The 16,152-nt window shown below is 42.1% G+C and overlaps 1 protein-coding gene across 1 annotated transcript in view; it reads right to left on the bottom strand.

The window, feature by feature from the left end:
- LOC309792622 (guanylate cyclase soluble subunit beta-2-like) overlaps positions 1 to 16,152 on the bottom strand; it is a gene marked incomplete at its 3' end in the record, with an annotated part of 42,842 nt that overhangs the window by 10,565 nt on the left and 16,125 nt on the right. The window contains 3 exon segments of the mRNA XM_082602352.1: positions 63 to 259; positions 3,169 to 3,268; positions 6,776 to 6,936. Coding sequence (XP_082458478.1) covers positions 63 to 259; positions 3,169 to 3,268; positions 6,776 to 6,936 — 458 coding nt within the window.

Here is a 16,152-nt window from a genome sequence, read left to right as displayed (position 1 = left end):
TTCCGAGACTAGTCACTCCACCAGGAGGAACTGTGCTTTCTGAAGACACAGCACACTGGTACCTCTTGGTCTCTCTGGCTGTCCTGAGTGTCTTGTGATCCCTTTGGCTTTGCCCTTCTCATCTGTCTCTGCGACTTCTGCACGATCAGAAACACAACATGCTCCTTCTTCCCTGTCCTCTCCTCCTCTTGATTCACGTCAAGGATATCCATGGTCACGTCAATGTCAAAGAAGTCTTCGGCCACAGCCTCAATGATACCTGCAGCAGAAGGATACCTATTGGTGAGGGATGGCGGAAGGCAGTTGTGTCAGCAAAAATCATAAAATAATCAGGTTATACAACTTTTGATAAATATTCCAGAGTTCACCAAGCCCAGGCCCAGCATCAAGGCAGGCAGCATATGACAGATGAATAAATTAAAAAACAATAACTTAAAAGCAGAGATTTACACACTGGATACTAAATATATCCCTCCTACTCTGATTTCTTTTTTTTTAACATCTCTATTGGAGTATAATTGCTTTACAATGCTGTGTTAGTTTCTGCTATATAAAAAAGTGAACCAGCTATACATATACATATATCTCCATATCCCCTCCCTCTTGTGTCTCCCTCCCACCCTGCCTACCTCAACCCTCTAGGTGGTCACAAAGCACCGAGCTGGTCTCCCTGTGCTATGTGGCTGCTTCCCACTAGCTATCTATTTTACATTTGGTAGTGTATATATGTCAATATGTCAATGCCACTCTCTCACTTTGTCCCAGCTTACCCCTCTCCCTCCCTGTGTCCTCAAGTCCATTCTCTACATCTGTGTCTTTATTCCTGTCCTGCCCCTAGGTTCTTTAGAACTTTTTTTTTTTTTAGATTCCACATATATTTATTAGCATAAGGTATTTGTTTCTCTCTTTTTGACTTACTTCACTCTGTGTGACAGACTCTAGGTCCATCCACCTCACTACAGATAACTCAATTTCGTTTCCTTTTATGGCTGAGTAATATTCCATTATATATATGTGCCACATCTTCTTTATCCATTCATCTGTTGATGGACACTTAGGTTGCCTCCGTGTCCTGACTATTGTAAATAGAGCTGCAGTGAGCATTGCAGTACATGCCTCTTTTTTTGTTTTCTTTTTTTTTTTGCGGTACGCGGGCCTCTCACTGTTGTGGCCTCTCCTGCTGCAGAGCACGGGCTCCGGACGTGCAGGCTCAGCAGCCATGGCTCACAGGCCCAGCTGCTCTGTGGCATGTGGGATCCTCCCGGACTGGGGCACGAACCCGTGTCCCCTGCGTCGGCAGGTGGACTCTCAACCACTGCACCACCAGGGAAGCCCCCCCATGCCTCTTTTAAATTATGTTTTCTCAGGGTATATTCCCAGTAGTGGGATTGCTGGGTTCCATGGTAGTTCTATTTTTAGTTTTTTAAGGAACCTCCATACTGTTCTCCATAGTGGCTGTATTAATTTACATTCCCACCAAGAGTGCAAGAGTGTTCCCTTTTCTCCACACCCTCTCCAGCATTTATTGTTTCTAGATTTCTTGATGATGGCCATTCTGGCTGGTGTGAGATGATATCTCACTGTAGTTTTGTAGCATTTCTCTAATGATTAATGATGTTGAGCATCCTTCCACGTGTTTGTTGGCAATCTGTATATCTTCTTTGGAGAAATGTCTATTTAGGTCTTCTGCCCATTCTTGAATTGGGTTGTTTGTTTTTTTGACATTGAGCTGCATGAGCTGCTTGTATATTTTGGAGATTAATCCTTTGTCAGTTGCTTCATTTGCAAATATTTTCTCCCATTCTGAGGGTTGTCTTTTCGTCTCATTTATGGTTTCCTTTGCTGTGCAAAAGCTTTTAAGTTTCATTAGGTTCCATTTGTTTATTTGTGTCTTTATTTCCATTCCTCTAGGAGATGGGTCAAAAAGGATCTTGCTGTGATTTATGTCATAGAGTATTCTGTCTATGTTTTCCTCTAAGAGTTTTATAGTGTCTGGCTTTACATTTAGGTCTTTAATCCATTTTGAGTTTATTTCTGTGTATGGTGTTAGGGAGTGTTCTAATTTCATTCTTTTACATGTAGCTGTCCAGTTTTCCCAGCACCACTTATTGAAGAGGCTGTCTTTTCTCCACTGTATACTCTTGCCTCCTTTATCAAAGATAAGGTGACCATATGTATGTGGGTTTATCTCTGGGCTATCTATCCTGTTCCGTTGATCTATATTTCTATTTTTGTGCCAGTACCATACTCTTGGTTATTGTAGCTTTGTAGTATAGTCTGAAGTCAGGGAGCCTGATTCCTCCAGCTCCGTTTTTTTTTCTCAAGATTGCTTTGGCTATTCGGGGTCTTTTGTGTTTCCATACAAATTGTGAAATTCTTTGTTCTAGTTCTGTGAAAAATGCTATTGGTAGTTTGATAGGGATTGCATTGACTCTGTAGATTGCTTTGGGTAATATAGTCATTTTCACAATGTTGATTCTTCCAATCCAAGAACATGGTATATCTCTCCATCTGTTTGTGTTTCTAGTTTAGCATCTATTCATTTGTGGTTTTCCAGGAAGGCAGTCAACTCATTAAACAACTCTGGAGAAAATGTAAACAAAATTCAATTGTAAAAGCATTAAGGATCATGTTTTTAAAAGTGTTCCTCTAGGGATCTATCCCAGGGTTCTAATATAAAGCATGGGGAAAGCATGCATGAAGATGTTCATCACAGCACTGTTTGCAATAGCAAAAGAGTAGTAGTATCAACTAAAAGTTCAACCATAGGGGACTAGTTAATTACTACATGAAATATGATTCAGCCATTGAAGATGGTGGTTTTAAAGACCATGTGAAAACATAAAATGATCCCTTTTCTATAATGCTGAATACAAAAAAAAATGATACAAAATAATATGCAGAATAATCACAACTAAGTAAAAACTCACATATTGAAAATGCTGAAATAAAAATGAAAATCATTCCTTCTTTTGGTACTTGGAGACTTATTTTAAGGCTCAACTTTAGGAGTTATGGTCAAGATAGCAAAGAGTCAGACTGCACAAGATATGGAACTTTAACCTGCTACCCACAGCCAGCTATTACTCATCCTTGGGAATTTATGGGGAAAGACTTCCTTACTCTGGAGACCTCAGAGCTCTGGGTCTGGTTAAGCCACCCACGTACCTGGTGCAATGTGGCACAGACCACTTCTATCAGAGTAGTAATGGAGAAGCATCTTCCCATCTGCTCCTCTCTCCACACAAAACGATGGTGCATTCATCTCCTAATTAAAAGACACAGCATATTTTTCCCAGTGGATACAATTTCTCTAAATTATGTTTTTGAGGCTTTGTGAAACTTACTCATTACATCATGCAGAACTGTATCCCTAAACCCCCTCCAATCACATAAAAATAAAATCTACCATGGTTTCAGCCCCTGAAAGTCAGGAATTTTATATTATACCTAATCACAAAACCAACTCTATATGGCAAGCATTAGCTCCATTGTAAAGAGGAGAAAACTGAACCTCAGGGAAGTTAAGGCCAAATTCATGGTAGAACAACATCTTGACACCCAAATGAACCTTTCTGCCATGCCATGCTGCTTCTACCTACACTCCAAGGAGTGGATGGCTGCCATTCTTGGCTTGTGACCAAGTGACCATGAGCATCTTTACTCTGAAAGATCAGGGGCTCAGAGGAATTGGCAAGTGGAGAAAAGTTCATCTCTTGTTCTGGAAGGATAATGCCATCTGTTCAAAGTTGCATGTCTGGAAAATCAAGGATACATCAGAAGACGTCATCTTTCTCCAGGAATAAATGTTGACATCAAGTGTGTACCATCTCATGGTAGATTATGTCAGGACATAAGGATAAAGACTTTGCCTGGGGGAGTCCCTGAGAGGAAAAATTTTCTCTCCCATTTGATTAGTAAGCAGCTCAGCACCCCGACTCATAGCTTTTGGTCTGAGTGAGAGAAGAGATTAAGGAAGTGTGTTCCTTCTGAGATTTTTGTTCTCTTCCAAAGTGGTGGTGGTAGTGGGGGCTGGAGGGGGAGTAGGGAGGAGGCGGGGAGGGGGTGCTAGTTAAACTGAAGAGTTTTTTGCCAAGTATTTATCTTTCCAAAAGCATATACAAAGAGAAAGTATGTATTTGTGTGTTTACATTTTGACTGAATCTAAAGAAGATTTGAGGCAGCACATATAAAAAACATATGATGAAACAGAAAATTATTTCAAAAAATTATATCCAAACCCCACATAGCAAAAAAATAATAATAACAGAGTACAAAAGGGCTGAAATTAAAATCCACAAGCTTTTGCTACCATTTCCACCCTCACTTCTCACCCTAGCCTAGGCCACTTCCTAGACATACTTCTCGAAGTTTGTGCTTTTAATCCTTCTGGTCAGTGTCTCCAACTAATAAGATTATACTTTTATTGTTTTTAATTGAAATAGGGTTTTATAAATGTGGAGAACTAGGGCAATGGGAACATAATGAGAAGTTGACAAGAGCATGGTCTTTGGAGACGGACACACTTGGGGTTGGGTCCTGGCTCAGCCACCACAACCTGGGCAATTTGGGACAGTTACTTGACCTTTCTGGACCTCAGTTTTTTCATCTGTATAATGGGAAGAATAAGAGTACCTAATCTTAGGGGTAAGAGGATAATTCAATGTTTATACATGAGTTAGCCCAATATCTGTCTCATAATTGGCCCTCAAATGAAAGTTAGCTAAAAAATAACAAGATTAAAGGCACAGTTAAAACCAGAAATGTAAGCCTTAAGGTACTGCCAAATTACTAGAGACAGACATAAAGAAAAAAGTCAGGTTTATCTTACTGTATTTTTGCCTAAAGAGATAATCTATAACCTTTTGTCCAGTAGAAAGTACTATACAACAATCAGATATAATTGCACGTATTTTATTTCAGCTTGTGTGTGTGTGTGTGTGTGTGTGTGTGTGTATAGTATATTTATATATTTTATTTATCTCATTACGTGCAAAATGTCCTTACCCCAGAGAAGTTCTAGTCTATTGCTTCTCTAACACTGGTTTTAGCATATGAAGGAATGACTATCAGAGGAAGGGTAGCAGGAGTAGGCATAAAAACAATGGACTTGGGACTTCAGAACCTCGGTTCCTTTCATCTTATTCCTAAGAATGACAATAATATTGTGAGAACAATATCTGGAACATAAAAGAGATTCCATAATATTTTTATTTAATGAATAAAAAAATATTAATATCTTCTCCAGAACTGTGACTTAAAATATAAGCCCAATTTTCAAATGAAAGATGTGATATTTAAAATACTATGGAAGGTTACTTAAGGGTCTTAATTGTATTTCTTTCCATAGTAATTGTAGTGCTTTAGCAAAAAAATTTAACAGGAAGTTGCCATGTGAATTATTGTAATTTTAAAACTGGCCATAAAGAAAAGAGAGGAAGAAAACATAAAGGAAGGAAGTTATTAAACATGGAATGCCTCATCTGGACTGATTACAATGCTAGAGATTTCTACATGTTATCTCCTGTAATCCACACATCACTATGGAGTAAATTTTTTTTTCTTTTTCAATCCTTTTTGTCTCTCTGTGTGTCCAATGCCTAAAAAGTACTTGGCACATAGTAGGTACTCAATACATATTTATTAAACAAATAAGTGAAAAAAATTGAAGACCAGAGAGAGCAAGTAACTTGCCCAAGATCACACAGCTAGGAAGTTGCAGAGCTGGTCAGACAGCATCATAGGCTCATGTGACCCCACAGCCAGGGCTCTCTTCACTCCCTCTTCCTGAGTAGTTCACATGATAACAACAGGATGGATCCGACTACTCATCCTACTTAAAGTCAATTAAGTCACCAAGCCTCTTATTCCTTACTTGAAAATTAGAGGAAATAACTGTTTTCCCATTTAACACCTATGAGGATACATTGTGGTTCACGAGGCACTTTCACATTCATAATCCCACTTTCTCCTCATGACTACCCAGCAAGGGTAGTTATGAGCATTCAATATAGAAACGGTGAAGAAACAGCTTAGCAAACTCTGAAGGGCCCTAGAAACAAATATTAACTAGTTTATATAAAATAATAAACTATTATTATGATATGTGCAAATGCCACTTTGCCTTTTCGATGAAGCATTTTCTTTTTTAAAAAAGAAAAGGGAGTCTGGCCATTTAAATTTCCAATGATCTCTACAAACAAGAAAACCAAGGACTGAACTCCAGAAGGACATATCCCAGTAGGGAAATTAGTTTAGCACCTCAGGCAGTCACTTCGTGGGTTAATCAGAGTTGGATGGTTTCCGATTCCGGCTCTTGGCCCTGTCAAGCCTTTCCTTCTAATACATGAATAAATGAATCTGGCTGCACAAGTTATTTATCAGCTCCTTCCAGGCCAGGAAACCTGAGGAGAGATTTTGCAAATCCACTGAAACCTGACTGGCTCCCAGCTTTTGTTCCCATTGTGATCAATCTTCTGGATTTAACGTCAAACCCCCCACCAGCCGCCATCAGAATAGGCCCTCCCCCATCACAGAGGCCACCTCTCCAGCTTGCACTTCTTTGATTCTTGCCGGCCAGTTTATAAAAATGGGCAACAGGTTTTCATTTTCCATTCCTTCCCCCAGAGAACTCAGCCCACCGACGCTGCGTACCAAGCATTCCACAGGCCCCTGGCAACTGCACCCTCTTGGGGGAGGCGGTGAGATGGCCCAGAGCTGCTAGAGTCACCTGCTTCTTCTCAGGGCCAGCAAGATCAGACCTAGATAGGCTTACCTGATAAGGGAGCGCCAGGTAACTCTGGAGGGCATCTAGGTTTTCAATAAACTCCATGAGATTTCCTCTCAGTGTCCGTAACATCCTGTCATCGCCAGACATCTTGCAGGATTTAAAGAAGTATTCCCCAAAGAGTTTCAGAATGGCTTCCATGGAGACACCTGTGGAATCCAAAATATAAGCACCGGCCAGGTATTCATTCTCATTTTCACAGTCTTCATTCGCTTCCAAAGGGTTCCAATCCCAGCTCTGTGATACGTTTCTGAATTCTCTCTAAGGCTTCACTTTACTCATCAGTAAATGCCAATAATACCATCGAGGTCACAGGGCCACCACCAGAAGCCCCTTGCAGCCTGGCATCTAGTAGGTGCTCGTTAAATTAGTGAGTCCCCCCAGTCTTACCCTGGTCTTTTCCATGGCTCCCATGGCAGAAATTTCTCTAGAATCCAGAAAGGGGTTCAAAGCTGTCAGATTCCTGTGACAATCTCTCCTGCCATCTTTAGACATCTTTGAACACAATGGCCATTAAGTGAACTAAAAAGCTACCTCTGAGAAATAATTAATACTGCAACTGAAAAATAATACCAACAAATTCATACTATATCAATTGAGCCAAAAGAGGATACCAAATATTTGCAGTGGTTTTTCCTTTCTTTCTCATCTCCTCAGCATCCTAGTCTTCTTTTTTTTTTTATGATAAGACCAATTATGCAAATATTTATTTTTAGGATCTTTATATGCTATTTACTCTTTTTTTATATACAGCAGTTCTTATTACTTATCTATTTTAAACATATCAGTGTATACATGTCAATCTCAATCTCCCGATTCATCCCACCACCACCACCACCCCGCTTTCCCCCTTTGGTGTCCATATGTTTGTTCTCTACATCTGTGTCTCTATTTTTGCCTTACAAACCGATTCATCTGTACCATTTTTCTAGATTCCACATATATGCGTTAATATACGATATTTGTTTTTTTCTTTCTGACTTACTTCACTCTGTATGACAATCTCTAGGTCCAACCATGTCTCTAGTCTTCTTTTCAGGGCAGTTTTTACATTACATCCTCCACAGAAATTTTTCTGACTATCCTACATCACACTGACTTCTCTCTTCCTGAGTGCTGCATTTTTCTTTTCTTCCTGACTGTATGGTAATTCTGAAGGGCAGTGACCTCACACTACATGTTTTCTGAGCTGGACACAAAGTGGGTGCTTGAGAAATCCCTGGGGGTAGGTTTTCGGTGTGAGCGGGGCTATTGCCCCATCTGCTCTGCTGGACTAGATCGCGTGCCATCATTTGCTTTATGGAGGGGCATGGAGTGTTTTTAAAGAATGCTTTTTATAGTTCCTGAAACAGTCATTAATCAATGTTATTTTACTCAGTGCTTGCCAAAATCTTGTAAGAGAGATCACCTTATTAACATGTCCCCTGTTTCACAGGTGAGACCATGGAGGCTGACAGTCACCTATGTGAATTGACCTAAATTACCCAGGGTGGCAGAGGCTCTAACTCTAAATGTGGTGCTTTTTGTGCCATATCTGGAGGAGCAGTTAGAGAGAAAAGGGGTCTCCCCCAAGGTAGGGGCTGCTTATAGGTTTTTATTATTGATACAGGAGACAGTACATCCATTCTCTGTGAGAGAACACTCTCTTATTTCGGCTGGTGTGGTGAATCACGATAGGTGGTGTGGTGAATCACGATAGGTCCTGAGGGCTGGGAGAAAGTCTGGAATACCCAGGCTGATGGGAGAACTGCCAGATTCACAACCACCAGAATCCATGGCTGGACCCTTGCAGGTTCTATGAGGCTCTGGCTGGGTCTAGAATTCACAAGTGCTTTTCAGGTCTCCAATTCCTATGCTATCCAGGACCAATTCCTATGGGAGTGGCAAAGGATCCAAGGAGGTCTGGGCACTTTCCAGCCTCTACTTGCTTCCTAAGATGGCCTGAGCAGCAGCTTTACTACAGCTCATTGTCCATAGCCAGACTATTGGACAGATAATTGTTCTGCAATCTGAGCAGAGAGTCCCCACTGAGTTGGTCAGGTCTCATCAGAGATGAATTATTTATACGTCCCAAAAATGTATTAGCCAGGTCTTCAGAACCCAAACAAAGCTTGGGACGGTAGGGTGGATGTGGTATATGGCTTGTGTTAATTGCCTCTGCCGGGTTCTCTGCTTGTGGGTCCATCCCTAGCTGGATGCAGGCAAGTTTGTCTATAACAGCAATCAAGAGCCACACACTAACCCCCAAGGGAACTGGAATAATAAATTCCACTCCTGTCTTTTCCAGTGCTGATGAGCCCCTGGGAGGAGAACTCCTGAAAAGTACATGGACACGTGTGAATTGTTCCTTCCTCTTTCTTCCTTCCACCCCTCCTCTCCTGCTAAATCTAGCTTGTTCAAGCTGAGGAAAAATAAAATAAATAAACAGCTGTGCTGCACATCCCCTAGGCTGGAGCTCTGAGCAGGTGCATCCTGTAACCTGCTGGGAAAGCACAATCCCAGAGGGCTCCCCGTCCCAGGGACCTCTCTCAGGTGGACTGGGCTGTCTGCAAGACCAGCAAAGTTGTATTAAAGTGGCAGTGGCAGCCTTGTGTAGAAAGACTGTCTGCTTGACTTTTAGGTCTATAAACATACAAAAATCCATGAAGTTTCTTGTTCCAGACACTGGTTATTTTGTCTCTGGGCACCCAGCTCTCTTCATAGGAAGGACATCTGGCTGAGTGGCCGACTCTTCCTTGAGCAAGCATCTTGGGTTTGGGTGTGGTCTTTTCCATCCATGCTGGGTTTGGGGCTTCCTGTAGGATTTGTAGTTGAGAATGCTTGTCCAGAAGAGTACAAACGTCACTTTTCAAAACCAACACCTGAGTAGTGTAGTTATACAGTTTCCCCTCAGTGAACTTAGGATTCCACGAGTTTTCTAAGTCACAGGGGGTCAGAAATATATAGGAAATGCCAAGAAAATGCAAGAGAGAACGAAACACAAATCGTAGATGCCTTAGCATATTTTTTGATAGTGCAAAGGAGAGTCTATAGCATGCTTAGTATTCTATCTTTTGTATAGCAAATAAGGGGAAATAAGGAAATATGCATCTATCTACTTATTTGTACAAAAATAAACACAAGAGACTATTGAGACTGTTTATCTACAGGGCACTGGGAATGGGTAGAAATGTTAGAATGGTTGTGGAGTGTATGTGTATGCAGGTGGTGGGGAACTTCTCTGAGTGTAATTTTTTGCAGAGTTCTGGTTTGCAGAATCATGTTAATGATTCATACGCTTAAATTAAAGAAAATAAGATCAATAAGGGTAGGGAAAACTCTAAGATGGAATACAAACAGAAACATAATTAACAAAACAGTATTTCAACAGAACAGTTCTGAATAACCTAATTGCCCAAGAAAAAAATAGCCCAGTAAAATTTGAACATAGTATTTAGACTTTCTCCTTAGGCTAAAGAAAAAACAAAATTTAAACAAATATTTGACTGTAGCGAGTAGGCTTCCTTCTCACAGCAGTATGGGTCAGCAATTCTGAAATGACTTTCTAAACACTCAAGGATGAAACCTGTAAGTAAATACGTGGTAAATGATGGGAACCAGCTTTCTCATTATGCAAGAAAGAAGAAGACTAGAATGAAGCCTGTGGTGTAGATTAGGAAATCTACCCTAAGAAGACCGCAAAACCCATCACAGTTTCAGACAGATGGATAGAAAGGAAGAAAGAGAGGGAGGAAGACGACAGATAGATGGATGGTGTGTGTATGTGTCTGTGTGTGTGTTTGTGTGTGTGTGTGTGTTCAGGGTTCCTTGGAGAAATGGCAGATTTCAGGACTGGGGCAGGAAAATGATGAGTTTATAACATCTTGTCACACCAGAAAGTAAAGAAGTGATCAAAGAATGATGGGGGAGGGAGGGTGGGAGGGAGACACAAGAGGGAGGGTATATGGGGATATATGTATACATATAGCTGATTCACTTTGTTATACAGCAGAAACTAACACAACATTGTAAAGCAATTATACTCCAATTAAGATGCTAAAAAAAAATAAGAATGATGGGGACATGTCAAGGACACAAGGACCAGCTTGGAGGGGCTCTAACTGGCTAAATCTTGGAGAATTTGAGCATCAAAATAATTAAAGGATTACAACCTACTAAAAAATGAGTCGAGCATTCACACTGGGATGGATGGATAGATAGATGGATAGATGGATAGATAGATAGGGAAAATTCTTCCTTATAGTAGAAATTCAACTAATAAATGTAAGAGAAATGATATACTTAGAAAATCACCGTTTGGCCACTCTTATAATTATTAATTCAAATAAGAATCACCAATGAATACTAAAATTAGGGAAGGAGGAGTTTGAGAAACAACAAGATAATATACATAGTCTGAAAGTATCTTCTCACAAGATACTAATTTCAAAGGGAAAAAATAATAACTTTACAGTGGAGAAACCTGGCAGATTCCATATTAACTAAGCGATCAAAGTTAACACCAATAATGGGACAAATCGACATAAGATGCCTCCTGATACGATGAACTGGGAAGGAAAAAACATTACTCTGTGGTCTTTCCACCAAGAAAGCATAGCCTGAATTGAATCATGAGAAGATATTCGATAATCCTGAGTTGAGTGGCATGCTACAAAATAGCTGACCAGAACTTTCCAAAGATGTCAATGTTATAAGACCCAAAGAAAGACTTGGGGACTGTTCCAGACTGCAGAAAGCCAAAGAAATGTGACAACTGACATGATCCAGGGTTTTCTTTTGTCCTGCAGGTCATTACTGGGAAAGCTGGGAAAATCTCAATGAAATCTGTAGATGAGATAACCGCACCGTATCAATGTTCACTTCCTGAGTTTGAGAGTTGTACTGTAGTTACTTAAGAGAACGTTTAGGGATAAAGAGACATCATTTTCTTAACATACCAACGATTCAGGAAAAAATATATAGATATAGATAGAGAGAGAAGGATAGAGCCAACATGGTAAAATGTTAACATTTGGGGAATATAGATGAAGAGTCTATGGCAATCCTTTGTACTATTCTTACAAACCTTCTGTGAGTTTGAAATTATGTCCAAGTAAAGAGGTTTTTCCGATTGTCCTGAAAAGACCTTAGGAACTGTAATATAAGAAGACCACAGTTATCCACGGCCAGCTGAGATACGGCTGGGTCCTGGGCCTCTGTAATATTCTGAATTTTGAATTTTGCTAGGTATAATCAGGGTATTATGATTATGCTTTAACATGTCTTTGTGTTGTTAGAGACTCATACGGAAATATTTACAGGTACAATTATGGGAAACCTGAGATTCGCTTTAAGACTTTCCAGCAAGAACAAAACCAGAAAAAATAGTAGAGGAACCAGAGAGATGAAACGAGATTGGTGAAATAGGAATAATGATTGAAGCTGGGTGAAGGGTATGTGGGCTTCAGTGTATAATTCTCTCGACTTTAGCGTATGTGTGAAAATTCTATTAAAAAGTGGGTTTTTTTTTTAATAGAAGACTTCTTCGATGGCAGGGAAATTTAAGTGTCACACAGTATCTGTGCTTGGCTTCCCAGGAGAGCTGTAGAGCCTTCTGGGGAGTTTTTCAATTGGAATGATGTATAAACTCAAACACTCTGACTTAACAAGCTTGGTTCTTTGGCGTCACCAGGAAATGTTTACTAATTGCTGGGCGACAGCTCAAGGGAATGGGAAGAGCAGAGGCAGGCTGTGCAGGGCAGTGGGAGGGGACAACTGCTCAGGCTCAGTGGGGGCCCCAGAGCCACCGCTGCCCACGCTGGGCCTTCTGGGCAGAGGGCTGCTCAGGGCTGGACTGCCCATGACCTTGCCTGATTCCCATCACCCAGAAACAGGCAACAAGATCTACACCTCATGGTGGCCCACTTGAGGCACCCAGAAAAGCACGTGCCCTTCCACAAGACAGGGAAGTGATTGCCACACATTTTTTTTTTTTTTTTTTTTGTACGCGGGCCTCTCACTGTTGTGGCCTCTCCCGTTGCGGAGCACAGGCTCCGGACGCGCAGGCCCAGAGGCCATGGCTCACGGGCCCAGCCGCTCCGCGGCATGTGGGATCTTCCTGGACCGGGGCACAAACCCGTGTCCCCTGCATCGGCAGGCGGACTCTCAACCACTGCGCCACCAGGGAAGCCCTGCCACACATTTTTGAGAGTTTTCTATTGAAAATGGGTATTTTTTCTCCCAAAGCTTTGGTTTCCAAAAGAGTAAGTTTAGGTATCAGGAAAGAACTATTCATCTAGAGTACTCTCCTTCTCAAATAATACATGGCTTCAGCCAGGCACGAGATAACCAGTGGGGAAATCTTCTTTGAGGAGATAGAGACCTTTAAGAAACGGAGAAGGGAACTTCCCTGGTGGTCCAGTGGTTAAGATTCCACGCTTCCATTGCTGGGGACACGGGTTCAATCCCTGGTTGGGGAACTAAGATCCTGTATGCCACTGGGTGTGGCCAAAAAAAAAACAAGAAGAAGAAAAGGAGAGGCACAGCTGCCCATGTTGGTACCATAGGTTGCAAGAAGGAAACAGACTCTAAATTGGGAGGGCTGGGTTCCAGGTGCAGCAATAAGTTGATCAGGCAATAGAGAAAATGGAGCTGGGTAATGGATGCAGGCAGCTCAGGAGGGAGACCCTTTGCAGCTGGGATGCAGTCTCACTCATGCCTGGTATAAGCTGCCAGCTTCCTGGTGAGCTTTGAAACAGAGACGGTGGCCCAACTAGGGGTCCACTGGGTGGTCTCAGTGGACCTGCTTTGCTGGTCCACTGAGAGAGAGGGGCCTGCTTTGCTGAGTACCCACTCTGTGGTAGGCACTTTGTTTACACCACTGGACTTCATCTTTAGGACAACCATCCAAGGTAGGTGCTGTAGGTACCAGAGATGTTTACCGATGGGGAATTTGCCCCAGGTTACCCTATTAGGAGACGATACAGCCAGGGGACTCACCCAGGGCTCGCTGATTCCAAAGCCCTCACCAGAGATCTCATGCCCACCCAGCCAACTGCCCCTCCAGCCCGCAGGCTGCAGCGATGGCCTGGGAGCCAGGACGCCTGAGTTCCAGCTCCATTTTTGGTTGGTTGCAGGGTTTGGGTTGCTTATCCTACCTCAGAGGGTCACAGTAAAGATCAAATATGATAAGGCCTGATTTCAGGACTTTGTAAAATTTTATGCTGTTACTCTTCTTTTTACAGAGGTAGGTGCAGAGAAGGCTTGCTGGCATTTGCCGATGGCTGACTGTTGAAATGCATTTCACTACTGGTTTCTTAGCGAGCAAAGTCTAGACGGGCACAACTGTGTCCAATGGCTGTTGTGTGTTGTTTTGAATTTTGTCACTTCAGATCACTAATAACCCACTTACAGGCTAAGTAGGCACTTATTCATATACAGAACAATTCTTATGCAAGGCTCAACCTGCCATCTGGTCCCATCCTGAATTATGCTAATTAGAAAGCACAGAGCTATGCAGTGGCAGAGTGGTCTGGAAAAGTCCCAACAATTGCTTAAAGGTAGAGAAACGGCATTCTGGAGCCCACTTGGAAGGCAAAGCACTAACGAGTGGAAATGGAGCGTGCTTTTTTCTTTGTCTACGGGAAGAGTTTGTCTCAACTGACGAGTGTCTTTTTTTTTTATTTTTATTTAATTAATTTATTTATTTTTGGCTATGTTGGGTCTTTGTTGCTGTGAGCGGCCTTTCTCTAGTTGCGGCGAGTGGGGGGCTACTCTTCGTTGCGGTGCGTGGGCTTCTCATTGCAGTGGCTTCTCTTGTTGCGGAGCACGGGCTCTAGGTGCACAGGCTTCAGTAGCTGTGGCTCGCGGGCTCTAGAGCGCAGGCTCAGTAGTTGTGGCGCATGGGATTCGTTGCTCCACAGCATGTGGGATCTTCCCAGACCAGGGCTCAAACCCGTGTCCCCTGCATTGTCAGGTGGATTCTTAACCACTGCGCCATCAGGGAAGCCCCTGACGAGTGTCTTTTATTAAACAGTGAAATGCCCTTCCTGCAGACTTCTTTCCTTCGGCAGGAACTTGCTGTCTTTGATTCATGGGAGATAGATGTTAGACATGATAGATAGAAAGATAGATAGATAGATAGATGATAGATAGATGATTGATAGATAGATAGATAGATAGATAGATAGGCAGGTAGATGTACAGCCAGGGCACTCACCCAGGTCTATCTGATTCCAAAGCCTTTGCTAGAGACGTAGTCAGTCTATATATCTATATCTGTATCTATTTCTATCAATAGATAGATAGATGTGGAGAGAAACCACACAGCCTACGCTTCCCAGGGCCATCCTGACTCCAAGTCTCAAGCATGTGTTTACTCAGATTTGAATCTCAACTTTTGATTTGAAAAATGCATTCACTGTACTTATATACCCTTTCAGGGATAGGCCAACAGATGTCGTTGAGATAAACAAGAAGAAAACACCCTTCTGATTTTCAAAGCTGGACAGATAGAAATCACAGTGGTAGACTTTGGCCTTTGGTAGGAAGGCGGAGGGAGTCAGACCACACATTGGTCTATAAACTTGTTGCTGCCTCTGAACGTATTAGTTGGTTTGGAACTGTGAATACACCGGGGCAGGTGTGTGACGGGGTCTCTCTGCTAAAGGTACTGCTACACCACATGGTGTCCACAATCATACATAGTTACAAAGACAGCCTGGGCGTGATATTAGACGTATGTAGCATTTCTTTCTGGACATATAAAAACTTATTAGATTCCTGTACTGGTCTGTCAGGGCTACCTTCACCACATACTGTAGACTGAAGGGCGGCCTAAATAACAGAGATGTATTTTTTCACAATTCTGGAGGTTAGAAGTTCAAGATTAAGGTGCCAGTGTGGCCGGGTTCTAGTGAGAGCTCTCCTCCTGGCTTCTCTCTCTGTTCTCACATTGTGTGTGTGGTGTGGGGGGGTGGAGGGAGAGACAGACAGACGGACAGAGACACAGAGAACGAACTCTCTCTAGTGTCTCTTCCTGTAAGGGCACTAATGCCATCATGAGTCCCATCCTCATAACCTCATCTAAACGTAATTATCTCCCCAAAGGCATCACCTGCAAATACCATCACACTGGGGGTTAGGGGCTTCAACGTATCAATTTGGGAGGGGGCACAATTCAGTCCACAGTAGTTCTTCAGTAAAAAAGAGATTTTCAAAATCTTGAAAAATGTCTGTTCCTTACAGATCCATTCTCGAGATCATGAGATGAGTATACTTTTCCTGTAAGGGGCAAATAGTAAATATTTCCAGCTTTGAGGGTCATGTGGTCTGGGAGTAGTGCATGTTAGAGTAAAGAGTGCGTGCTTTGAAAAAACATATTTAAC

The sequence above is a fragment of the Mesoplodon mirus genome (assembly GCF_964341445.2).
Source record: "Mesoplodon mirus genome assembly, chromosome: 17".
NCBI lineage: Eukaryota > Metazoa > Chordata > Mammalia > Artiodactyla > Ziphiidae > Mesoplodon > Mesoplodon mirus.
Note: the sequence above shows the minus strand (reverse complement) of the source record. Positions and strands in the feature narration are given on the sequence as shown.